At 31.1% G+C, this 27,522-nt stretch overlaps 1 protein-coding gene across 1 annotated transcript; it reads left to right on the forward strand.

The window, feature by feature from the left end:
* The first annotated feature begins 1,621 nt into the window (after positions 1-1,621).
* On the forward strand, positions 1,622-17,836 carry LOC126892913 (ring-infected erythrocyte surface antigen-like). Its single transcript, XM_050662800.1, has 2 exons — positions 1,622-2,065; positions 17,825-17,836. Exons 1-2 carry the CDS (start codon positions 1,622-1,624, stop codon positions 17,834-17,836), a joined length of 456 nt encoding a protein of 151 aa, XP_050518757.1.
* Positions 17,837-27,522: the final 9,686 nt, after the last annotated feature.

Here is a 27,522-nt window from a genome sequence, read left to right on the forward strand (position 1 = left end):
AGCAATAATACAGAATTATTTATATTTGGCACAAAAAATATTACGCTACCTACATTCAATACCACGTATGAGGATTTTTAGGTGAAACGAGTTAGAGGTTGATTCTGAGTATATTGCGCACACTTTACTGAATGATTCTAATCACAAGTACGAGAAATAATGTTTTCTCGTACTTGGGAATATACTCAGAATCAACCTCTAACTCGTTTCACCTAAAAATCTTCATACATGGTATTAGAATGTAGGTAGCGATTAGTAAGAAGGTACCTATTTAAAACATATCCAGGGAGTATTACGAAATTGTCAGAATATAAAATCAGTCTTCCTATATTCTATAGATTTTTTGAGAATTTCATGATACACCCAGTATGTTTTGGATACTTAACTCTGCAGCTTTTTTTTCAAGGTAGGTATCTACTGTTTTGGAGCATACTTAATTCTAGTTACTATATCAATACCTTTCATTTTGGAATCGTAAAATATTTGGCAATTCAAAGAAATCATTATTTTAAAAATGAGAAAACTAAACAATTTTTTAACAAAACTAGAGGTAAAACTTTTACCAATTTCATGTTTCACAGATTATTCTAGTGGGTAACTTTAAGATAGATACTTATGCAAGATGGGATAAAAAACTATTTTATTTTTTAGAACTTGTTTTCCTTTGTAAATGAATATAGTTGAGTAGGTATACAATAATACATAACTATTATAATTTTTTCAAATTATAACCCATCTTTAATTTAATATCTAATAACTCGGCTTAAAAAATTACAGTAGGTAGGTATGTATAAAAACAAAATAACATAAAATTTGTGATTGAGAATTTTTAGAAAGAACAAAATTTTACTTTTGCAATAAATTCAATCAGACCTACAAGATTTTAGGTTATATTTTTAGTTTCGTGGCAATCAGAAACCATGAGATATACGAAAATCAAAGTTTATCTTCCAGATAACTTCTTATTCGGTACTTTATTCGGCAGTTAAATATTTGATATTTAACGTCAATTTATCTGCCGGATAACTTTATTCCAGAGTGAAAAGACGCTACTTTTTTTATCTGTCAGATAAACTTCCCGTTAACTATTTATTCGGAGGTGAAAAGACCGGGCCTAAATCAGTATATTTTAAAAAATATAATTAAATTATAATAAAAAAATAAAAATATAATAAATAAAAATAAATAAAAATAATTCTATAATAAAAATATAATTAAATTAAATAAAATAATTAATAATAAAATTCTAAATAAATAAATTATAAATAAATAAAATAAATTATTAAATTATTATATATATAAAAAAAATATATATATATAATAATTGGCTCAACCAACCATAAGAAAATATAATAATTGGCGCCCAACGTGGAGCGATAAGATAAATATAGGGCAAAATTGTCACATATTAAATAATCAATATTAAAATTTTGAGTCTGATATATTCTACAAAATGGCAGATGGACGTAGATCTGTTTCGAAGACGACAAAGGAAGAAGAGGAACAGAAACAAGAAAAGTCTGACATTGAAAAATTCATGGAGTTAATATTAACAAAAATGGAAGAAAATAATGGTAAAATAGAAAGAAAATTAATTCACTTGGATGAAAACAACAAGAAAATGGGAAGAAAATTAGATGAAAATAGTCAAAAGTTAGATGAGACTAGTAAAAAAGCTGAAGAAAATAGTCAAAGGGTAGAAGAAAAATTAGAAGAAAATAGTCAAAAAACAGAAGAAAATAATAAATCATTAGAACAAAAATTAGTAGAAAATAGTCAAAAAGTAGAACAAAAATTAGAAGAAAATAGTCAAAAGATGGAAGACAAGTTAGAAGAAAATAACAGAAAAGCAGAAGAAAATAGTCAGAGGTTGGAAAAGAAACTTGAAGAGAACATTAAAAGAATAGAAGAACAAATGGAACAGAGAATAAATAAGAGTATTGGAGAAGTGAAAATGTTGTACGGAGAGATCATGAGTAAACATGAAAATTTAGAAACTAAATTAACTGTTGAAAATCAAGAGATTAAAACACAAATACAACAGCATAAAGAAAGAATAAATATAGTAGAAGAAGATATAGAAAAAGAAGCAGAGTGGACGAACAGAAGATTCATCATGGTAGATGAAAACATAAATCAAATCAAGAAAGATCAGAAAACATCCAAGGAAAAGGAGGATCAATTGGAGAATAAATTAAAGTTTGAAGTAAAAGAAGTTAAACAAGAGATAGAAAAGATGGATAAGAAGATTAGGAATACAACAAAAGGAACAATAGTCCATACTATAGAAACATCGGAGAACAGAATTTATTTTAATGGGGACTATAAATCTCAACATCCAGTACCATTTATTCGTATACTCACAACCAAATATTTGCAATACAATGACTTCGACGAATTTCGTGAAGTCATTAGAAATCAGCTGAAGGGTGAAGCGTTGATTTGGTATACGAATGTGGAGAATGAGATCCAAGATTTTGATGGTTTTAAAGTGAAGTTTTTGGAATTTTTCTGGGGACAGTCCAGACAACAAGTTGTGAGAGCAGAATTGTTTGGAGGAAGATATAACTCCAACTCTAGAACAAGCATGCATCTGTATGCTATGAGATTATATAGTGCTGCCCAGTATCTGGATGGAAAACTCACAGAGAAGGAACTGGTGAACCACATAATAGTCCATTTTGAAAGTCAGATAGAGAATATCCGACTAAATTTCCATTTTACCGACTTCAACATGCTCTGCAATTTTCTTATTGAAAAGGAAAAAGCTTTTCAAAGTTATAGAAGCAGAAATAATAATAATGGCAATTTTCAAAATTTTATTGATAGTAATAATTACAATGACAACAGATATGATAATAATAATAACAATAATCAAACTTGGAATAATAAAAATAACAATAATAATAACAATAACTATAACAATCAAAACAGAAGTCAAAATAATAGATCAAATTATAATTATAATAATAATAGAAATAACAATGGACGTGGAGGTTATAATAATTATAACCAAAATAATAATAATAATAATAGGGGATATAATAATTACAGAGATAATAATTATAGAAATAATGGTGATAGAAATAACTCTAATGGTAATAATAATTTTTACAATAATAATGATAATAATGGTGATAGCAGACGATCACCAAGACGAGATATGGGTAATTCGAGTTCGAATCAGCCTTCCAACCAAAATAGTAGAAATAGTGATAATAGGGCACAATTTAGTGTAAATAATATAGTCATGGATGGTGAAATTTCTGATCAACCATCAACGTCATCAGGTGTTCAAATGGAGTCATTTGAACAGAATTTTGTAGATCGCACCTGCTAGGCAATATAGCAACCAAACTGTACGAGCATCATAGGGAATTTTTGGACATGGGAGCTAATGTTGTATCGAAAAAGTTCAGGGGATTAATTTTTATTAAAGTTCAATTTTGTGGTAAATATTTTAAAGTTTTATTGGATACAGGGTCAGAGATTTCCTTAATTAGTCAAGATGTCATTAAAAATTTGAATTTAGAAGATTCATGTTTTAAAATTCCTAAGTTAAGTTTAGTAGGTGCAAATAATAAAACGATTACACATGTTAATAAAAGTATTGTTGGTCATATTAAATTAATTAAAAAAGATTATATTCTACAACTGATTGTCATTGATAAGATGAAATATGATATTATGATTGGATCGGATATGTTAGACAAAATGGGTATGGTAATCAATTATGAGAAAGGTTTGGTACAAGTAGAGGAGGAGTATGTGAAATTTGAGGAAGAATTATGTCCAGAAAAGGGCAAGGAATTGATGAATATGAGGAGAATGTATATGGAGGATAATGAAATATTTAATGAATTAAGTCCAGAAAAGGGCAATGAATTGATAAATAATGATTATATAGATATTAATAATGTATTATATGAAGATGTTGATGATGAGGTGGGTAAAAGTAGTATGGATATAATAGAGGAGGAAGTAATATGTAAGAAAGAGTGGATAGGAGAAGTGAAGAAAATATTATTAAAGTATGAAGGACTCATAAATGAGGAAAATAGATTTGCTAGTGATTATGTTCACAAAATAGAAGTTAGAAATATCCAAGATTTTAGACCGAAAACATATCCGATACCATATAGATACCGAAGTGAGGTAAATAGAGAAGTAGAAAAGATGTTAGAAAATGGAATAATAGAAAAATGTAATTCAAGAATAATAAATCCAATTGTTGTAGTCAAAAAGAGCAGTGGAGAATTAAGACTTTGTCTAGATGCAAGAAATTTAAATAATCACACCATACCGCAATACGAAGCACCTGCTACAACGGAAACTATTTTCGGGAGAATAACGGGGGCAAAATATTATAGCAAAGTAGATTTGAGACATAGTTTTTGGTTAATTCCTTTAGCCCATGAATCCAGAGATTATACAGCTTTCATGATAGATGGTGTTCTGTACAGATTTTGTGTTGTGCCTTATGGTTTGCAAAGTTCATGTAGTGCTTTAGTTCGTGCTCTTCATAATATTTTAGATAAATATGATGATTTTATTCTTCATTATATAGACGATATCCTTATACTTTCAAAAGACGAATTTTCACACCTAAAACATATTGAAATATTATTAAGAGAATTAGATTTAGCGGGTCTTAAAATAAATATAAAGAAATGCCAATTTTTCAAGATAGTGTTACATTTTTGGGATATAAAATAGATAATTTGGGAGTTTCAATGGATGAGGAGAGAGTAGAAAGAATAAAGGAGTACCCTACTCCTAAAAATATTAAAAATTTGCGTGGTTTTCTTGGTTTGATCAACTATTTTAAAAGGCTTGTGCCTGATTTGAGCCAAAAGATAGTTCCTTTAAATCATTTACTCAAGAAGGGAGTGAAATGGTATTTTTCATTATTTTAATTTGCGTTTGAAAATATTTTCTTAATATAAATGATTTATATAAATATTACCAAGGATAGATTAAAGTTTATAGGATAAGTAATTTTTTTTAAATAAATATAATTTATATAATAGTTAAAATTTTAAATGAAAAATTTAAATTTTACTTAAGAAAAATTATCAATTTTTCATTTAGGGCAATTGTCATGATTTTAAATAGTTATTATGATTTTTTTAAGATACTCAAAACATAGAATAGTTAAAATAATAGATAATTTAGTAATTTTAATAAAGCCCAAAGTATATGGATAATTTTTTTTATTATTGCCACTTTTGAGGGGTATTGTTGATTGGAAGGTTGAGAAGAATGAGAATTATAAAAAGAACTAAAGTTAGGAGAGCACTTAGTAATAATTAAATAGTTATAAGATGGTTTTATTTAAGTGTATATAGGTTGAATTACATAAGAAATCAAAATAGGTAATCCTATATCAAAGATGATATTTCAATGACATATAAATTAGAAATTAGTAACTAGAACATATAATAATTTGAATTTTGAGTTTTACCAGAGAATTACTTCTATTTGTATCATACAATAGCCTTATTTGTTCGTAAGAATCATCAAAAGGTTCCATGTTTCCAAAAGTCACTTCGAAAGGAACTTCGTTAAGGTGATACGTCTTGCATCACTTAGCTGCATGTGTAGATTTGTGAAATTATGTTGAAATAGACATCAATCTAAAATTTGAGAACAATAGTTAGTTCAATATTAATAGTATTAGTATAAATTTTAAAGAAAAATGTGGAAAATAGTTCAATAGAATCATAGCTTTGACAAGTGTCGAAACTATAGGTCAAATTAACGTATAAGAATGATATTTTGAGGAAATGGCTTATGCATATTCAATTGCTGATTTATTTTGTGTAAATTGAAAGTTATTTCAATCCTTTGTATGTAGTAATTGTGTAAATATTTGAATTTTAATATGTGAGTGTAAGTGATAAAGAAACTAAAAATGAAGTGTCGGACGTTGAAGTGAACCCTAATAGAACTTTAATAAGGGCACCTAGCAAGAAGGAAATTATATCAAAATGAACTAGAAAGTTTAATCTATTCAAATCCCAGATTAGATTATACCCAAAGATTAGGATAGAATCACAATTTGGGTTCATATTTCCAAAATTTTCATCAAAATTATTATTTTGATGAAATGTCAAATTTATTGGAATTTTTTGATTGGTGAATTCAAATTTTCATAGCAAGGATTGTTATTAATAATTAATTTCCATTGGCTGTGAAGGGACGCCAAGCCAAAAAGAATCCATTTTGAGGAGACTTTTGCGGGCCTTTGAACAGGCAACACCTTGTTATAAGTAGCTCCGCAAATTTTTGAGAAAAATGCGGTAAATCGTAAAAAATTTTAAATTAAAAAAACTTTTATTCTACTAACCTGTATAAATAATCTTCATGGTGAAGAAAAAATTTTCAAAAATGACCCTCAACTTTATAAGAAAAGTGAAAAAGTATTCTGATGCGGGTATCTACCATATTTAGAACATTGTTCCAGTGAAGGAGAAGGAGTTGGTTTCTTCTTGGATCCGAAGAGACTTCATAGCAGTTTGGTGTATCTTCATATTACATCGTGAAAGGTTGTACTGAACAGTTTATATTTTTAATTGATCATGATCGAAAGTCAATGTTTTTTCATTTTCTAGCTTTAGTATAACAAATTTTGAATATTCAAGATAATTTTGGGTTATCTTCGACTTAATTTTTTGTCAAATACTCTTATTTTTTTTTATAGTTAAATTCATTGCATCGTATTTATTTATTCAGACTTTCGACTAGATAACCTAAAATAAATAATTTAGCGTTAGATAGATCAGCAAATATTTCAAGTTGATATCATATTGATCTGATCTATATTATTGTATAATTACCTTGTATTTTTGATGTTGCATAACAAAGCCTTTATTTTTCAATATATTTCCAAATTTGTGTACAATATTCGACAGTCTTTTGTTATTTATCCACCATTTCATAGCTTTATTTTTGTGTCGTTTGTTTAGTTGATATTTCAGAAATCTTTTTCTCACACCTCCACAGATAGGAGATTTCATGCAGTTTTCACATTATAACTGAGCTAGTAAGGTAAGTGATTAATAGATGGCGCCGGGCAAAATCAATATTAAAATCAATTATTAAATCAGTATATTTTAAAAAATATAATTAAATTATAATAAAAAAATAAAAATATAATAAATAAAAATAAATAAAAATAATTCTATAATAAAAATATAATTAAATTAAATAAAATAATTAATAATAAAATTCTAAATAAATAAATTATAAATAAATAAAATAAATTATTAAATTATTATATATAAAAAAAATATATAATAATTGGCTCAACCAACCATAAGAAAATATAATAATATTTATATATATATATATATATATATATATATATATATATATATATATATATATATATATATTGATGTGATCTTGATTATTGATATGAGATAATAATCTTATATGTTACTTAATTTAATCAATGTATTAATACTAATCTAATTAATTAACCAGATCACATATCAATATGTTTTCAATCTCAGGGCGAATTATAAATTAATTACTTACTTCCGTGGCTTCTAAATATTTCTTAATGGTTCCTAATCGGGATAGAAAAGAAAAAAGTAAAAAAAATACACATATGGGTTACAATTATAATCAAAATATTTTTTATTTTATTTAAAAGGCAATCAATACTTAATATTTGCTATTTCTTATTATTCTTAAACATAACATTTACAAATGGGAATCTTATTTCCTTTTGGTTTTCAATTGAAAGTTTTTATTAACATTTAACTATTAGGAGTTATTAGGAACAACTCTATTTAAGTTTGATGAAGCTTTTCTGATATTATTGATTATGTTATTCAATTTTTTATGTGGAATTTAATACGAAAACCCATACATTCATGTCCAAACAAATGAGACTGACCTTTTCCTGGTGAACTGAAAATGTCCTCACACAAGACCCTTTCCTGCTATCCTTGGCTGCGATCAAACCTCGTCCTGGCTTCCAGTGATGTTCTCCTTTGAAAAACTAGCTCGAATAGCTCTCGTTCCTGCTTTTGTCGTGATGCTGTGTTCTACCTTTTTCGAAACTGCTATCAGCTACCGGGACACTCTGGGCTCAAGGAGGTTTTTTTACTCTCGACCTGGCCTACTTCTCGTTCCACGATAGATACTCCACACTCACGGAACTACACCGGCTTTCTCACTCCTCGAACACTACCGTCTACTACTCGACTTCACTTCTCGACAGCTCAAAACATTCTGCTCTCACTTTGTCATCCATTCCCCTACTTTCTAAATATCCCTTCCAGATTCACAAATCAATTTTCCACCACCAACTCTCATTCGTAATATTCCTCAAAACCAATTTTTAATCTTTCTAAATATGCTTAATGGATTTCAAAAGAAAATATTTAATTCCCATTCTAAAATACTTTCTAACTATTTACAAATTTTAATGACCTATTCTCTCTTTCAAATGAGTCTTATTTAGGATAGGCTAATGATCGAAACCTTCCGCGAAAAACGATAATGAACTATCATCTATTTCACTGAGTTTTATTTAGCATAGGCTAATGATCGACCTTCCGAGAAGAACGATAATGGTACGCGTCATTCACTTTGTTTATCTAAGCACATTGTTCCGAGTTTCGTACGCTTATTCTAATCACTTCTTAAAATTACATATAACAATTTGTTGTATACAGGTTGTTTTAAATTTATATGCCCGTGGTTGAGAAAATTGAAATTATTTTATATTAAATTGAATTTTGTTTATAATTATCAAAATTTAATTTTCATATCAAATAGAAATATAACAAATCCCCGCCTTGTATTCGATAAAATTTATCTGCATTTTTAAATAAATTTTCTCGAGGCAAAACCAACTCCCTGTATATTTCCTTACTTTAATCTACTTCTTATATCCTAACTTACTATCTACTTCATGTAATTCTGTCTTTTATTCGTGATATTTGTATACATCGTGAATATTATAAATTCCTCGGATCTTTTCCGAGTTACTGTGCCTCAACTCATAACTATTTATCCCATTTTCATTATTCACGATGTACGGGCCTTCGAAAACAGGCATCAACTTTGCGCAAATGCCCCCAGGAAGATTTGATACTCGTAATGCCCTCACGAGTACTTTTTCACCCTTTTGGAAAGTCACTGGTCTTCTTTTTGTATTTTGTTCCTGTCTTTGGATATATTTTTCGTTGCTTCGCCGTAATCTTCTCTGTACGGTTTCAATCACCTGTTGATATTCTTTTGGCTCTTGGTCTTCCCATGGCCTTATCGGCAATACACCCTTCATGATGTATTCTGGGGTCTCTTTTGTTACTGTGCTCGGAATTGTATTTAGATACCTTTCTATTTCCGCCATTTTCCTGTCCCAGTGGCGATGTTGACCATCTGTTGCAATGCGAAGAAATTTCGTCACTTCCTGTATGAATCGTTCCGAAGGATTACTCTGTGGATGCCTGATGCTGACAAAATTTGTCTCTATTCCTCGTTCTCGAAGTTGTCCCTTGAAACGATCATTTCGGAAATACGTTGCATTGTCCAGTAGGATCTTTTTTGGTGTTCCTACTATGGCTATAAAATTGTCGATTTTTCTTAATATTTCCTCCCCCTTTGTGGTGCGGCAACTATATAATTTTACGTATTTTGAAAACACATCCACCATTACCAGAATATGTTTGTTCCTTTTAGTGGTCATAATTAGATCGCTTAACATATCTATTGCTACAATGTCTAGTTTGTTTCGGGCTTCAATATTTTTGGCAACATTTTCGTTTTTGAAATTCCGACTCTTATATTTTTGACATACATCGCACTTCTGGGTAATTTCCTTTGCAATGCGGTAATCCTGTCGGCTGATGTAATTTTCCCTAAAAACGAGCCAAACTTTTCTGCTACCGATATGCCCATTGTCCTCATGTAATTTCTTTATTATCTTTTCGGCCAATGTCTGTGTCACTAAATATAGTTCCTTTCCGTCTATTCTCTTAAAATATATGTCATTTTCTACTTCCGCTCTTCTTTTCTCTCTTTCCTCTAGGTCTTCTTGGTTTGTCCTTATCTCATTTAACGAATATATCCCTTCTTCTTGTATTAATCTATTTAGTCCCACCTGTAGAGTAATTGTTTCCTTTTTTCCCGTGTCCTCATCCCGTGTTAGAGCGTCGGCTATTATGTTGTCTTTTCCTTTTATATATCGGAACTCAAAATCATACTCCTGTAATAATAGAATACCTCTATGTATTCTATTATTTACTAATCTATTCTTCATGATATGTACTAAAGCTGCATGGTCTGTTTCGATTGTGAATTTTGCTCCCAATAAGTAAAACCTCAATTTGTTTACGCAATATAGTACACTGGCAAACTCCAATTCTGTAACACTATATTTTCTCTCATGTGTTTTAGTCACTCGCGATATAAAACATATCGGCACTTCTTGGTCGTTTTGTATTTGAGACAGAACTCCTGCAAATTTTTGTATGGACGCATCAGTTCGGAGTATAAAAGGTAAATTGTAAATGGGGTGGTATATTTTCGTTCCTTTTGCGAATTCTCGTTTTAATGTTTCGAAAGCTTCCTCCTGTTCTTCTTTCCAATTCCATTTTATTCCTTTTTTAAGCAACTTTATCAGAGGGATTTCCTTTTGCCTCAAATCGGGAATCAGTTTTTTAAAATAATTAATCGTGCCAAGAAAACCTCTCAATGTTTTCAAATTCGTTGGTCTTGGGTATTCATCTATGAGCTTGACTCTGTCTTCGGATAATCTTACTGTTTTGGTGTCCAATTGAAAACCCAAATAAATGACTTCTTTTTGAAAAAATTGACATTTTTCAATGTTTAATTTCAATCCCGCTGTGTCCAATTCTTCCAGAATTATTTCTATGTGTTTCAGATGACTCTGAGTATCTTGTGAAAAAATTAATAAATCATCGATATAATGAACTATGAAATCTTCGTGGCGATTCAAAATGGTATGTAGAGCTCGGACGAGTGCAGCACAAGCACTCTGCAATCCAAACGGCACTACCTTAAACCGGTAGACAATACCATCAATAGAAAAAGCGGTGTAGTTTCTACACTTTTCAGCTAACGGTATCAACCAAAAACTGTGTTTTAAGTCAATTTTCGAAAATATGTGTGACCCGGTGATTCTTCCAAAAATAGCCTCGATGTTTATAGGTGATTCATATTGTGATACAGTGTGCTGGTTGATATTCCTGGCATCTAAACATAATCTCAATTCTCCACTGCTTTTCTTTACTATCACAATCGGGTTAACATACGGTGAATCACATCTTTCGATGATTTGGTCTTCCAACATTTTATTTATTTCTTCTTTCACCTCTTGTCGATACTTGTATGGAATCGGGTAAGTCTTTGATCGAAAATTTCCCAAGTTTTTCACCTCAAATGAATGTTCGTATTTTTTAGCCACTCTGTTTTCCTCATTGATCAAATTTTCGTAGTTTCTTAACATCAACCGCAATTCTTTTTCTTTCCCTTCTCCACATATCAATTTTCTGTCTTTTTTCTCAGATTCTTCACACATGTTTACCGTGCATTCTGCATCCTCGTTTGCATATACCTCCTCTTCAAATACCACTGTTTCAATCATATTCTTTTCACTTTCATTTTTTAGCTTTATTTCTTCTTCTCCTGAGCCCGTCTCTTCTTTTGAGGAATCCCAGGTTTCCTTTGTTTCTGATACTCTCAAATTTTCTTCTTCTGGGCTCAACTCTTCTTTTGAGGAGCCACAGGTTTCATTTTCTTTTATCTTTTTCTGACCTTTTCTCCTTTTTCTTCTTTGTCCTTGCTTCGCTGCCAAATTCATTTCCACTGTTTGTTCTTTACCTGATTCGTCCGTATTTTGTTTCTCATGTTCCTTGTCCTGTTCTTTTTCTTTTTCTTCTGTTAGTTTCATCGTATTATTTTTAAAATCTATCACTACATGTTTTTCTGCCAATTCGTCCACTCCTACTATCACGTCATGTGACATGTTTGGCATTATTACACATTGTAGTGCATACATATTCTTGCCCAGTCGTACCATTACTCGTATACCTTCATTTATAGTTGCCAATGTCCGTTTGTTTGCGCCCACTAAATTTACCCTAGGTATTTTATAAATTAAATTTGTTAAGTTAACTTCTTCTATTAGTTTTCTGTTGACCAATGTTATTTCAGATCCAGTGTCTATCATAATTTTAATTGGTTTCTCGTTGATAAATCCATCCACAAATTTTAAATTAACTCCATTTTTCTTTTCGTTGTTTCCTGCCAATTTAATAAATTCCTTGGGGTGACAAAAGATTCCTGTTTGATTTTTGGTTTTTAGTGAGCGCCGTCGTGAAAAGACGCCGGTTGCTCATCGTTGTTTATATTTTCGTCATAATGTCTCTCTCCGTCATATTCATCTGTCTGGGTATTATTTACTTCTCTTCTATTTTCTCTTGGTCTGTCGGATCTGTTTCGGTTTTCTCGATATCCCTGTTCATTTTGTCTACCATTATTTCTGTTTTCTTGATTTGAGCGTGTGGTGTTTCTATTCTGGTATTCTCGATTTCTGTCCTCATTCCATTGCCTATTTCTTTGTTCATAATTTCCTCTTCCGTTGTCTCTATTTTCGTTTTCCCTTCTGGGATTAAAATCTCGTCTTGTATAGTCCCTCCTATTTTGATTTCTATCTCTGTAATCTTGTGTTTCTCGGGGCCTGTAATCTTCTCGCGACCTTCTTGATTTTCTTTCTCTTAGACGTGATTCTCTTATTTGTAGGAATTGGCATAAACTATCTATGTCTTTGTAATTTTGCAATGTGATATGGTCTTCCAGCGTTTCCTCGAAATGTCTTGCAATCAGTTCGACTAATTGTTCCGATGAGTAATTATATTGTAAATGTTTTGCATTATTGTAAATTTGCAAAGCATATGTCCTTTCTGATACACCCATCCTATCATTGTATTTCCCATTTTGCAATTCCTTGTTAATTTCCAATTGTTGGACCTTTCCCCAGAAATAATTCAAAAAATTTTGTTCAAATTGTTGCCAATTGCCGAATTCTTCTTCTTTACTATCGAACCATAGGCTTGCTTCATATTTGAGATGGTTTCTGATAGTTTCTTTTGCTGTATCGAAATTTCCGATGTGTTGTATTTTCTTTTTCAGGCTATTAATGAACGGCACTGGGTGTAATCTTCTTACATCCCCGCCAAACCTTATCTTCACGTCATCTGTGCTATGTATAACCATTTCTCTTCTTTCTCCGACATTTTGTTGCGTATTGATTTCCGCAATCTTTCTTTCCACTTCTTCTATGTCTGCTTGAATAGCGTTTTGCAACTTGTTTTCCAAACTTTCCATTTCTTTTTTCTGGCAATTCGTTAACTCCTTCATTTTATTTTGAATTTTCATTTCTTGTTCTTTCATGTGGTCCTTCATTCTCATTTCTTGTTTTTGCATGTGATCTTTAATTTTCATTTCATACTTTTCTATGCGTTCCTCTATTTTCTTATTGTTCTCTTCTATCGCTTGTTTTGTTTCCTGTTGATTGTCATCCATTTTTTTCTCCACTTTATCCATTTTCTGATCCAATTTTTGTTGTGTTTCATCCATTTTTCGATCCACTTTTCGTTGATTGTCATCCAGTTTTTGTGACTGGAGTTGCATCAGTTGTAATAGTTTATCTATTCCTGATAATTCTTGCTGTTCTGATGCCATGATTGTCGTGTCTAAAATATCTTCTTGGTCTGAATGTTCTTTTTGTTTTTTGTTGTCCTTGCTTTGGCTTCTTGTCACAGACATTTGTTTTCAAGAAGTATTATCCCCGCCAAATATGAAATTTTACTAGTATGTTACCAAGACGACTTTTTTTTTTACCCAAATATTATAAATTGTCAATAAATATATCAAATGTAAATATCGTAAAAATAAAATATTAAATCAGTTATGTAAAATTTGTACCTAAAGAGATCTAAAATTTTATGTTATCAAATGTAAGTATCCCACTTTTTACCACAGGCATATAAATTTTCAAATACCGGCTTTACTCTTTCTATCCTTCAAATTTGCCACTAGAAATACTTTACAATGCCCCACGTTGGGCGCCAGTTGATGTGATCTTGATTATTGATATGAGATAATATTCTTATATGTTACTTAATTTAATCAATGTATTAATACTAATCTAATTAATTAACCAGATCACATATCAATATGTTTTCAATCTCAGGGCGAATTATAAATTAATTACTTACTTCCGTGGCTTCTAAATATTTCTTAATGGTTCCTAATCGGGATAGAAAAGAAAAAAGTAAAAAAAATACACATATGGGTTACAATTATAATCAAAATATTTTTTATTTTATTTAAAAGGCAATCAATGCTTAATATTTGCTATTTCTTATTATTCTTAAACATAACATTTACAAATGGGAATCTTATTTCCTTTTGGTTTTCAATTGAAAGTTTTTATTAACATTTAACTATTAGGAGTTATTAGGAACAACTCTATTTAAGTTTGATGAAGCTTTTCTGATATTATTGATTATGTTATTCAATTTTTTATGTGGAATTTAATACGAAAACCCATACATTCATGTCCAAACAAATGAGACTGACCTTTTCTTGGTGAACTGAAAATGTCCTCACACAAGACCCTTTCCTGCTATCCTTGGCTGCGATCAAACCTCGTCCTGGCTTCCAGTGATGTTCTCCTTTGAAAAACTAGCTCGAATAGCTCTCGTTCCTGCTTTTGTCGTGATGCTGTGTTCTACCTTTTTCGAAACTGCTATCAGCTACCGGGACACTCTGGGCTCAAGGAGGTTCTTTTACTCTCGACCTGGCCTACTTCTCGTTCCACGATAGATACTCCACACTCACGGAACTACACCGGCTTTCTCACTCCTCGAACACTACCGTCTACTACTCGACTTCACTTCTCGACAGCTCAAAACATTCTGCTCTCACTTTGTCATCCATTCCCCTACTTTCTAAATATCCCTTCCAGATTCACAAATCAATTTTCCACCACCAACTCTCATTCGTAATATTCCTCAAAACCAATTTTTAATCTTTCTAAATATGCTTAATGGATTTCAAAAGAAAATATTTAATTCCCATTCTAAAATACTTTCTAACTATTTACAAATTTTAATGACCTATTCTCTCTTTCAAATGAGTCTTATTTAGCATAGGCTAATGATCGAAACCTTCCGCGAAAAACGATAATGAACTATCATCTATTTCACTGAGTTTTATTTAGCATAGGCTAATGATCGACCTTCCGAGAAGAACGATAATGGTACGCGTCATTCACTTTGTTTATCTAAGCACATTGTTCCGAGTTTCGTACGCTTATTCTAATCACTTCTTAAAATTACATATAACAATTTGTTGTATACAGGTTGTTTTAAATTTATATGCCCGTGGTTGAGAAAATTGAAATTATTTTATATTAAATTGAATTTTGTTTATAATTATCAAAATTTAATTTTCATATCAAATAGAAATATAACAATATATATATATATATATATATATATATATATATATATATATATATATATATATATATATTATATACATAAATACATACATTGTATTATATTGAGATAATTATTGTGGCAACTGTGCTCTCTTGATACAATATACACAATATACAAATTGTCAGTAGGTAATTATTTATCCTGGATGTTAGCATTAACTTCAAAATTCGCTAAACGTCAAGTATTAGTGGTTTGTCATCTGAATAGTGAAGCGAAGAGTATTGTTTAAAATGTTTATTTATTTCTCCAGAAAAGATGCAAATAATTAAATGGTATTATCAGTAGTAATTGCACAAGAGCTCTAAAATTATTGAATTTTTCCCGAGTGATACTTTGACAGTTTTAATTTCACGACCCGAAGGGGAGTGAAATTATGTCGAAAGTGTCACGAGGGTAAAAATTCTATATTAATTTTAGAGATCGAGTGCAATTTGTTGCGATTATTTCATGAACAAAACTGTTCCAAAACCAAAATTTTATTGTAATTTATTTATGTAAGTACAAATTAGTACAATTAAACACAGTTGTAATAAATATGTGACGGTTGAAAGTCATCAATTTTAAAATGTTTAAAACATTAATTGTCATTAATGTCACTGCATGTATTTTTTCGTAGCAACGAATGGCATCTGACGTAATATACTTGACGACGGGAAATTATCAAAAATTATCAGTTTAATTTTGATTTCTGTAGCTGTCTATTGGTCAGAATCTCCTATGAATGAAATAATCAAGGTAATTCGTTGGCAGAGTGTGTAGATCTATTTGCTAATACTTACGAAACTAGACCCATACTTTGTAGACAAACAATTGCAAATGTTATAAATAGTTTTGAAACACAATACTGTTTAAAAGATTGTACAAAATGTCACAAAAGAAAAGAGATGTCCCCGGAAATAAAGCAGGAAATCGAAAGAAGGGATGAAGATATTTGTTCTACAATTGAGGTAGATAACTCGTGAACACCAGAAGTGTCGCCAAGAAGTTGGAGGTTTCGCATACCACAGTTCATAAAGTTCTAAAAAATATGGCTTTAAGAGTTTCAAATACTCGAGAACCCAGGAGTTATTTCCCGGAGATCATTATCGTAGAAAGGAGTTTTGTCAAGCTGCAATGGATGCATCTCACGAAAATGAGGATTTTGTAAAAAACATTCTTTTCACCGATGAATCGTCATTTTCTGTACGGGGTCATCACAATCCTTCCAGAACGCGGTATTGGTATCAGGAAAATGAACATAGAAGTATTGTACATCGAACTCAACGCCCTCAAAAACTTAATGTGTGGACCGACATTTTAGGTGACCATGTAATTGGTCCATTTTTCATGGAGGGAGTTCTGAATTCAGCTAAATATCTTGCTCTTTTACAAGATAGCATTATTCCAGCTATTCAGAATCTCCCAGATGTACGTTTAGAAGATGTCTGGTACCAACAGGATGGCTGTTCCGTTCATAATGCGCGTATCGTGAAAAATTATTTAAACACAATTTTTCAAGATCGCATTATAAGCGGAAAAAGCAACCAAATTAAATGGCCTGCAAGATGTCCCGATTTGGTTCCCATGGACTTATCTTTTTCTGGGTCATATTAAATCCGCCATCTATGGCAATTATCTTGACAGCGCACATAATCTAGAGGATTTGGAAAATAAAATAAGAAATGCTTGTGCTACGATTACGCCACAACAGCTTGAAGACGTGAGGCAAGCATTTTATGATAGACTAGGCTATTGTCTTGCAAAGCAAAGTGGTCTCTTTGAACCTTTCATTTAGTTTACTTATTATTTTGTACCATATTATAATATAATGTATTGTTGGGTTTGCAATTACTTTAATAGTTATTTATGATATAAGTGTTAAAAGTACACGTTTAAGGCACGTCATATGAGTGCCTTAAAAATGTACTTTTTAACACGTATATCATACAATATTTTTTCTACAAACGTCTTATATATCAGCAATTATCTTATTATCAGCATTCTCATTTACAGGACAATACCTACAAAAACTTTTACTTGAACTTAACTGACAATACTGACATTCCATTTTTATATTTTTCTTGATATTACATCAAAACCGCCTATACTGCCAATACGTAAATCATATACAACTAGAATAACATCTACTATAAATAACATCTGCTATATACTTTTATTCTTGTAAGTATTAATATGATATTGATTTTTTGAAATTAGATAAAACAATAAACAAATTAATTATGATCCAATTAGAAAATGCAAACAAAAAGATAATTTAATAAATTTTATTTCAGACGCCAGATTAATAAATATATGCTTTTCTTATCTCAGGGTTCTTTATGCCCGATTTCACCAACGATACCTAAATATTTAAGAATTACCTAAGTGGGTTTAGGTACTTCCTAACTCTAAAACGGATTTCACCATACGATAAGAATTGCCTAAACCACTTAAGCATTACCTTACGGTAGGATACGTTTTCGATCTCCCTAAAAACTTTAGGTATTACTTATCGTTGACAGTCAGGTTATTTTTTTACAATTTTGACTAATGTAGTTGTGACATTTGTCAATAATTTGCTTTTTACCTTAATTTTTCTGTTATTCTGTAATATTAGGTATATTAGTTGTAATTGTGTATTTTCTTTTATATTAATAATATATTATGTGTTGGAAAGTCTAGAAAATCATATATAGAAAAAAAAGTTTGTTACAGGTCTATTGAAAAAATTATGTAGTCTACCTACTACCTAACAAACTAGTGTTGTGTTTCAAAAACACATTCATGATATCACTAAAAGTGTGTCATTAAAAATTAATAATAAAAGAAGCAATGTTCAACATATTATTTATTTTAAAATGATTTCATTAATGACAATTCAACTAACTTTAATTTTTCGTCATACCTATGTGAAATTTACAACTCTTTTCTTTTCCTCCATTTCCCTGTACAAATAACATACAAAACTTAACAAACTTAATTCACAAATAACTAACTACTAAATAAAATAACTAAACAGTACAAAACTGAATAAAAACTTGGCAAACAAACAATAGGGCTTTTCATTCACAGTCATTTGTTTCGAGCTTCTGTCATGTGTCACATAATATTAATATATCTACGTCATACGTTATCGCTATATACCAATGATACAAACCAAAGACGTATGGCGTAGATATATTAATATTATGTGACACATGACACAAGCTCGAAACAAATGACAATCGATGAAAAGCCCTATAGACAAATAATCCAAAAATTAATGTAATGTCATCTGATTCTTCTTTTTATTTATCAAAAATAGTTCAAACGTACCCGAATTAATACCTAGCAAGAATTTCCTAGATAAGCAGTTCTTTTAGTTGTGAAACGCTATTTTTCTTAAGTATACGCTGTGAGCTCGTACGTAGAGGGGATATTTACAAATTCGCGAGCGCCAGTAGTGGCAAGTCTGTAAACGTTTACCGGAAATTTGACATAAATGTCAAAGTGATTAATTTAAAATTAAAAGTAAAAACATTAATTATAAAAAATATTAGTTGGTCAAAGCTGTGGTATATATTTTTACCTTAAATATACTTACGTTTTAAATATTGAATTTAAGTTTTTTTAATGTTCCGTAATATGTAATTATAAATTAATCTTAGCGCCATCTACACGATAATTATGAAAGTATCCGAAGTAAGAAATTCATATTTGATCAATAGAACGTCAAAATGATTAGCAAAATCTTAAAAAAATCGATTACAATTTAATTAATTTTTTGCGTTATAAATGTTAAACGATAACAATTAAATAATAAATTTAAAAATTACCGGTGAAAGTTGATTAGTAATCCGCCAGGAGCACCACCAGCGAAGCTCAGAGCGTATAGACTTAGGAAGTGCCTATCGATAAGAATTACTTAATAAGGCAACTGTTTAGGTATCGTCGGTGAAATCGGGCATTAATTGAGTTCATGAAATACGTTTCCTGTTAATAGTGTTTTAGAAAAAATAATGAGTCGAAGTAAATATCAAATACCTTGTAGATTTTCATACATGAAATAATTACCGTATAAATAAATGTTTCCCTAAAACAACCTGTTGCATATATAATTAAAAAATATATTTTTTTTAATAAAACTAGTTCATCAATGTCTATTTTCCACAATTTTTTTTGTACCTTTTGAAACGAATATGCTTTAATTAGTTCCCTATCAAACAAACTCCTTCACTAGTTCTGCTGTAAAAACAAAACTGCAGACAGTGCTCTATCAAAACAAACTCCTTCTCTGGTTCTGCTCATAAAAAAACCAAACTCCAGACAAAACTCCTAATCAAAGTTTACTGCTCCTGTTGGGCCAAAATGCTCCTCATCTATCCTTCGCTCTAAGAATAGTAAATGATTTCTACTTACAAATACTGCCAACTTTTTCACACGGCAACTCACAGCTTTCAACACTTTTATTTTCACTTATTACCACAATACAAATTTCTTTCACCGTTTAAAAACATTAGACTATCGGCACTTTCTCTTCGATTCGGTGTTACCTCTCCTCCAGTCAAACAGCATATATGATCTCTTCCCTCGCTTCAAAAATCATTTCCATCCCCATCATTTTTTATTAACCAATTGAATCATTCTTTGTTTCACATTCAAAAACAAATTCCAAAACTTTACAAGATTCTCAAAATTCAACTAGGTAGTTTCTACTTTTCATACTTGTTTACCAATCCTGCAACAACAAAAGGCCTTGAACTTTTATTCAAAACCGTTAAAGAATATACAGTGATGAGCGTGCTAATAACCGGCGAAATAGCACAAAAGATGGAAAACATATTTAGTTGTGAGATAAAAGAAATGAAACTACAGTGGAACCTCGATAACCCGGATTAATCGGGACCGCGGCCGATCCGGGTTATCGAAAATCCGGGTTAGCCGGAGAATATAGTAAAAATTAATAAATAACCTCCATTATAATTACAAAAACATGAAACACATATGCACAGTACACATCTAAATTACGTATAGTTGTATAGAGTGTAGAGTTTTGTTCATTTCTTGGTAAAAAACTCAGTCATACTGTAGAGATGTACCGACACCATAATATGGTAGGTCTGGATCCCGCGTACGAAAAAAAAGTTGATAAATAGCAAGCTGAAAATTTGTTATTATCTTAAGGGTGTCTAGTCGGACAAACATTAATATATGGGAACACTGGAACAGGGGAAGTTTTAACTGTGGAACAGGCTAAAAATTTGGAACGGTCAGACCACGAAAACGGCACATGTATTTTGTCCGACAGAACAGACTTAAACTCTCCGAACAGAGATTAAACTCTCATGCAAAAATCAGACTGCTATTTATCACAAAATTGGCGTTTTAATGAGTGGAACATGTAGAATATGTCAAATGACAGGAATTATGACAGGTGATAAATAGCAGTCTGATTTTTGCATGAGAGTTTAATCTCTGTTCGGAGAGTTTATGTCTGTTCTGTCGGACAAAACAAATGTGCCATTTTCGTGTTCTGACCGTTCCAGATTTTTTACCTGTACCACAATTAAAACTGCCCCTGTTCCAGTGTTCTCATATATCAAAGTTTATCCGACTAGACACCCTTAAGCTATTAACAAATTTTTAGCTTGCTATTAATCAACTTTTTTTTCATACGCGGGATCCAGACCTATGGTATCATAATATCATATTATGATGCTGCAATAAATTTATTTTAAAGATTCGCCTTTATCAATCCTACCTAATGTTTCTATATTCTTTTCCATTGTCACAACATTTTTACGTTTTGTTAACATTACAGTTTTGTTACCATTACGTAGACAAAAATCAGGCAAACACAATCTGAAGCACGATTACAGAACGGAAGTGATTAAAACAATGTTGTTATTTAAGAACAGACTAAGGCCATTGTTTTAAAAAAGAATTTTTAAATAGTCACGTCTATTTTAAACAATGCTAAGCAGTTTGACATAAATAACGGAAAAGGAATACAGACAGGTGCCTGTTCTTTCTGATAAGCTGAGACGGTCGCTCTGCCTGCCGCCGTGTGCATGAATCATTTTTACTGTTGTACTTATATGTGTTCAAATTACACAAATACACATTATCTCTCAAATATTATTTGACCTACATACATTTTTATTTGATAAAATTGTTAAATTGTTTATTTGTTAAATTTTTGTCTGATGAAAATCGGTCCGGGTTAGCCGGACTTCCGGGTTATCGGGGGCCGACTTATCGGGGTTCCACTGTAGTTTGTCTACCCAACAGAAGGAGTAATAAAAGCTCGCGATCAAGAGATTAGGCACGTGCTTCTTGAAAAATAACAGTGGAAGAGTGGGATTAAGGTACTGTTCTTACGATGTCAGTTGGACCAGTATAAAAACAAAATTCGACACCGATTGTCGGCACCGTTTGTAAAACATAGGCGGCGCAATAGAAATTAATGAGTAAACTTTTATTTTTAAATTATGGTTCAATATTTGTTAAACAGTAATAATGTTGTTAATTGTTCACATTTCTTTATGAAATTGACACCAAAGATAATTAAAAATACATAATACAAATGAAATTTAACGTGCTTATTAATTTGAGAACTAAAGAAATAAAACTTCACTTTGAATATACACATAAAATACATGAAAACGAACAATTCCTCTTCCAGTCGAATTGTCTAATTCATGACTAATGAAGAGATCACTTTTACTACTGTATATTATTTTTACTACAAAAGCGATATTACGTAGGTCAAAATTTTTGACGTAAGAGAACTGTCAAAACATTAGCAATGTGACTCTTCATTATATCCATGTTTATAATAAACATGGCAATAATGAAAATTCACATTCTAATGTTTTGACAGTTCTCTTACGTCAAAAATTTTGACCTACGTAATATCGCTTTTGTAGTAAAAATACTATACATAGGACATATTTTTGACAAGTTGAAATATATCACTATCCGTGTGTTCAGAACTTGATTCGACACTTGTCGTGTTTATAACTACCACACCAATATTGGAAAAAAAGTGAAAGGCGCAATTTACACAACAGTTATCAGACCAATAATGACATAAATACGCGGCAGAAACACGACTTGATACAGAAAGGACAGAAAGAATGCTAGAAACAGCAGAGATGAAAATACTTTGAAAAATCGATGGGATATGGGAAGAGGTAGAAGTGCAGATATACGACAGATATGCAAGGTGGACAACATCAATAACTGGGTAAAAAGCAGAAGAGTATAATGGAACAACTACATGAGCCAAATGACAAAAAACAAAGTAGTAAGGACGGCGAGAGACGGTTCCCCAATAGGAAGACGATCAGTTAGGTCTGTATCCCGCGTATGAAAAAAAAAGTTGATTAATAGTAAGCTGAAAATTTGTTAATAGCTTAAACGGTGTCTAGTCGGATAAACTGTGATATATGAGAACACTGTAACAGGGGCAGTTTTAATTGTGGTTAAAAATTTGGAACGGTCAGACTTAAACTCTCCGAACAGAGATTAAACTCTCATGCAAAAATCAGACTGCTATTTATCAGCTGTCATAATTCCTGTCATTTGACATATTCTACATGTTCCACTCATTAAAACGCCCATTTGGTGATAAATAGTAGGCTGATTTTTGCATGAGAGTTTAATCTCTGTTCGGAGAGTTTAAGTCTGTTCTGTCGGACAAAATACATGTGCCGTTTTCGTGGTCTGGCCGTTCCAAATTTTTAACCTGTTCCACAATTAAAACTTCCCATATATCAAAGTTTCTCCAACTACACACCCTTAAGCTATTAAAAAATTTTCAGCTTGCTATTAATCAACTTTTTTTTCATACGCGGGATCCAAAACTAAGTGGGAAGACCACGAAAACGATGGAATGACATTACTGGAGCCACATTGAAAAACAGACAGTCATGTCTACACAAGAAGAAGAAGAAGGAAAAGAAGAAGAAGACATTAATATTGGTGACAAAGCAAGATAATATTTTTATTTTACTTGAACATGAGCTACACAATTTTTCCAAATGTCACTTTTGACTTGTAAGTATTGTTATGATCTGCTTCTTATTAATTTTATATTAATTGTTATTTATTTGATTAATTATTTAATTGTCGCAAATCATACATAAAAATTGAATAAAAAATCTCAGGGTGCCTTTTTTATACTATTAAAAAAAATCCAAATTATCTCACGTTATACTTATCTTCTCTCGTGGGTTCAGTATCTCTGAGTTGATCCTAATCGGGATAAAATAGGGAAAAGAAATAAAGCAAAACATTAAAATAAAAATACAGAATTGTCTTTTATTTATCAAATTAATACTCTGAAATCTATCGAATCTAAAAACCTGTGGACACAGATGTCCGAATGAAATTTATACCACTTAAATTTATTATAGTAAAAAAAAACAATTTATCGGTTTGTTCCCGATGACTTTGGTAAAACAAACTAAACCAAACAAATTTATGTCTTCGCAAGATTACCTATATTTACTATCTATATTTTGAAATATTGGAATTTTATTTCATATGCTTTTTACTCAAAAATTTAGTTCCCGAACATAAAAATCTCTTTCACATAAATTGACTGACCTTTTGCTTCACTCACTCGGATGTCTTCTCGTGACCCTAAACAGCTCTCCCTCGTTGACTATGTTAAAGGCTACTCATGAAAGCCTCTCTCCGTTGTCCAGCTTCAAAACTATCAGCATACCAGCACCAATTCTCCAACAAGCCGGGTCTCTTTTGACACGTACTCGATTCAAACAAAACTCCAAAAATTCTCTGTTCTCCTTCTCACAATAATACAGAATCAAAGAGGTATTTCGTCTCAATTTGATCTGTCTCTCGTTCCACTTTTCAACACTATTCTCCACTATCAAAACATCCACTGGTATCTGCTAACTATCTATCCACTTAACACGTCGAACCGCTCCTTAGCGATGCCAAAAACATAATGCCTTCCTTTTCAACCTCTCTCAATCATTCTAACTACTTTTCCCCTTCCACATTGCCAATAATCAGAAACATCAACTTTTCCATTCGAACAAACAAAACAGACCCTCAAAATTATTCCGATCATCCTAATTACTTTCTGAGAACTATACAATATTTACTCGTGTTGAAACAAAGATACTAAAATTCCAAACTTTCTCCATAAAACCACTTTTCTAGAAATTGATAATTACCTCTAAACTAAACAATCTTTTTTTCCATTTTAAATCTAAATACATCGTAATTTTCACTTTAATTATTCACAAAAGTCTTTAATGGTTCATCGGAAAGCTCATTAAAAGAGAAATCTACTTACATCCAAACTACATTCTAAGAAATATCTACAGCTCAATATACAGGGTGTATCAAATTTATGTGCCCGCGTTATTTAAAAAAAATAATTTAATTTTCATTTTGCTTTTGATTGATAAATTGAAAACACAATAGTATATATATTGTATTAAAACAGAAAATAGTGAAGAATTACCAAGAATGATGGAAGCACTAGATAGTGAATCGACAAAGATGGGACTGAACATCGCTTACAGTAAAACAAAAGCCATGACCAATCAACAAGGAGAACCAATAATTACAGTGGCACAAACAAGAATAAAGCAAGTAAAAGAGATATTCTAGGACAAATCACTAAATTAAATAAAAAAAATCAGACCGAAGAAATAAAAAAAAATAATAAGATTGGCCTGGGCATCACTCGGAAAACTGTCTTTTATTTTAAAGAAAAAAATACCCCCAATACCTAAAATCAAGAGTCTTCAATCAATGTACACTCCCTCTCCTCATATATGGCTCTTAGACATGGACACATACAAAGGAAAATATGGAAAAAATAAAAATATGAAACATGAAAAATTCCATTAATTACATTATCCAATCAGCGGACTGAGCAAATTGACGTCATTAAATCTCGCATAATATATGGGACATCCTGTATAAACAATATAGTTTCAGTATAATACAATACAATAAAATTTAAAATTGATCATTAAAAGTATATAATACTTACAAATGCAATTTAATGTGCTTATTCATTTTTTAAGTACTAAAGAAATGAGACAAAAAATGTATTATAAAAATAAAATAATTGTAAGTTATGACGACGACACTGTTTATTTAGTGTTTATATTGCTTGCCGCCTTTGAAACATGAGAAGGTATTTTGACCAGATAACGATATGATTTGAGCCTAAGCACTTCCGAACAATTTGACCAATTACTCTTCAGTATTGCCCAATAAGATACGTTAGAAAGTAGTAAGCCACACCCGCGTCCATGTGGACTAATACAAGGAGTGATCAATTTTGAAGCAAGCAAATGTTTATATGGTTTATCTTTATTTCTATGCTCTTCGTAGAATTATTGACCGGACCCCAAAAATGCTTCTGGACATCGTAAGAACAGTACTTACTTCGCAGAAGTTGTATCGGTCCGGTCAGTTATCGGCATTGTATACAAGGGCGTGCATTAAGGTATTTCGAATAAATATTGTGATTTGTATTGTGTTAATTGTATTTATCTGTTTAAGACTTATATTGTGTATCATCATACAGTTTTGTGTTTTGTAAAGAAATTAGGTATAGTTATTTTTCTACAACCACTATTCAAAGTGCACTTTTCTGCACGGTTTTATGTTAGCAAACTTGATATTTTCTCACAGTATAAGATATTTGACATTAGTGTGCAGAAAAGTGACGTTTCTGTGCCGCAAAGTTCTTTTCTACACAGTTGACTACCTCATTCTGAGTAACGTTATATTCTGTTTACATCCGTGGACTACCGCATTCTGAGTAACGTTATATTCTGTTTACATCCGTGGTTAAACTTTAGACAAATATATAACCTATAAGACAATTATTATATTTAACTATAGCATAAAAACTAAATTATGGATGTTACAACTGTTTTATTTTACAATTTTATTCTTATTAAACATTTTATAATTATCAAATAACCAATAAGGATTTAGCAACCTGTGCAAGAGACGTCGAATGAAGTAGGTTTTGTGTAAATCCGTGACTGCATAAATATAATGTCAATAATGTGTAATAATTGTTTAAATTTAAACAAATTAAGGCAGTGCATTAATTTTTTAACTGATTTCTGTGCAATTCATTTAGGTATAAGGAATTTAAATTGATTAGTAGGTATTAATTAAATACAGTTTAAAATTTATCACATAGGTACCTATTATAATTAATCGTCGTTTGGAAATTGTGATTTTTATTTTTAGGAAAAACTGTGCTTGTAGAAAAAGTATAGTGTGAAACACGTGCAGAAAGGTAATTTCTCACTCGTTTGAATTGCGGCACTCGCTTGCGCTCGTACCGCAACTTTTCAAACTCGTGAGAAATTAGTACCTTTCTGCACTTGTTGCACAATATACTATTTCCTAACAAGTGCAGAAAGTCATTCTTTTCCGCACGCGACTGCAGTTTGCCGAACGACGCGAAGCGGGAGTTCGGCAAGCAGTCGAGTGCGGAAAAGAGACTTTCTGCAAGAGTTAGGAACAATATTTTTTCTAAGAGTCTTTTAAAAAATTACCAAAATCTTAATCAATTAATTTAATTAATATGAAAATACATACACAAATTAATTCTTTGACAAGGTTGTCAAAACCAAACTTTCAGTATAATTAGTTAGCATGACGACGATCTTGGTTTCCATGACGATGATTCAAAACGACTGTTATTGTCTACCGATTTGACTTTCGAATATTATGTCAAAATAATTTTATTTCATCGAATTGTCGCGTTAATTTCATTAAAACAGGAACACAATATAAGATATATTTGAAATAAAGTAGTAAATAATATCTAAATATTAGTTTATTGCATGTACATATTATAATTACTTTAAGGCCATATTAACATATCTAAATTAACACGCGTGCGGAAAAGTAAAAACCGCGTGCGGAAAAGTAACACGCGTGCGGAAAAGTGAAACTTTCTAAACTAAAATGCGTGCGCGAAAGTAGACATTTT

Source organism: Diabrotica virgifera, chromosome 1 (genome assembly GCF_917563875.1).
Source record: "Diabrotica virgifera virgifera chromosome 1, PGI_DIABVI_V3a".
Lineage (NCBI taxonomy): Eukaryota > Metazoa > Arthropoda > Insecta > Coleoptera > Chrysomelidae > Diabrotica > Diabrotica virgifera.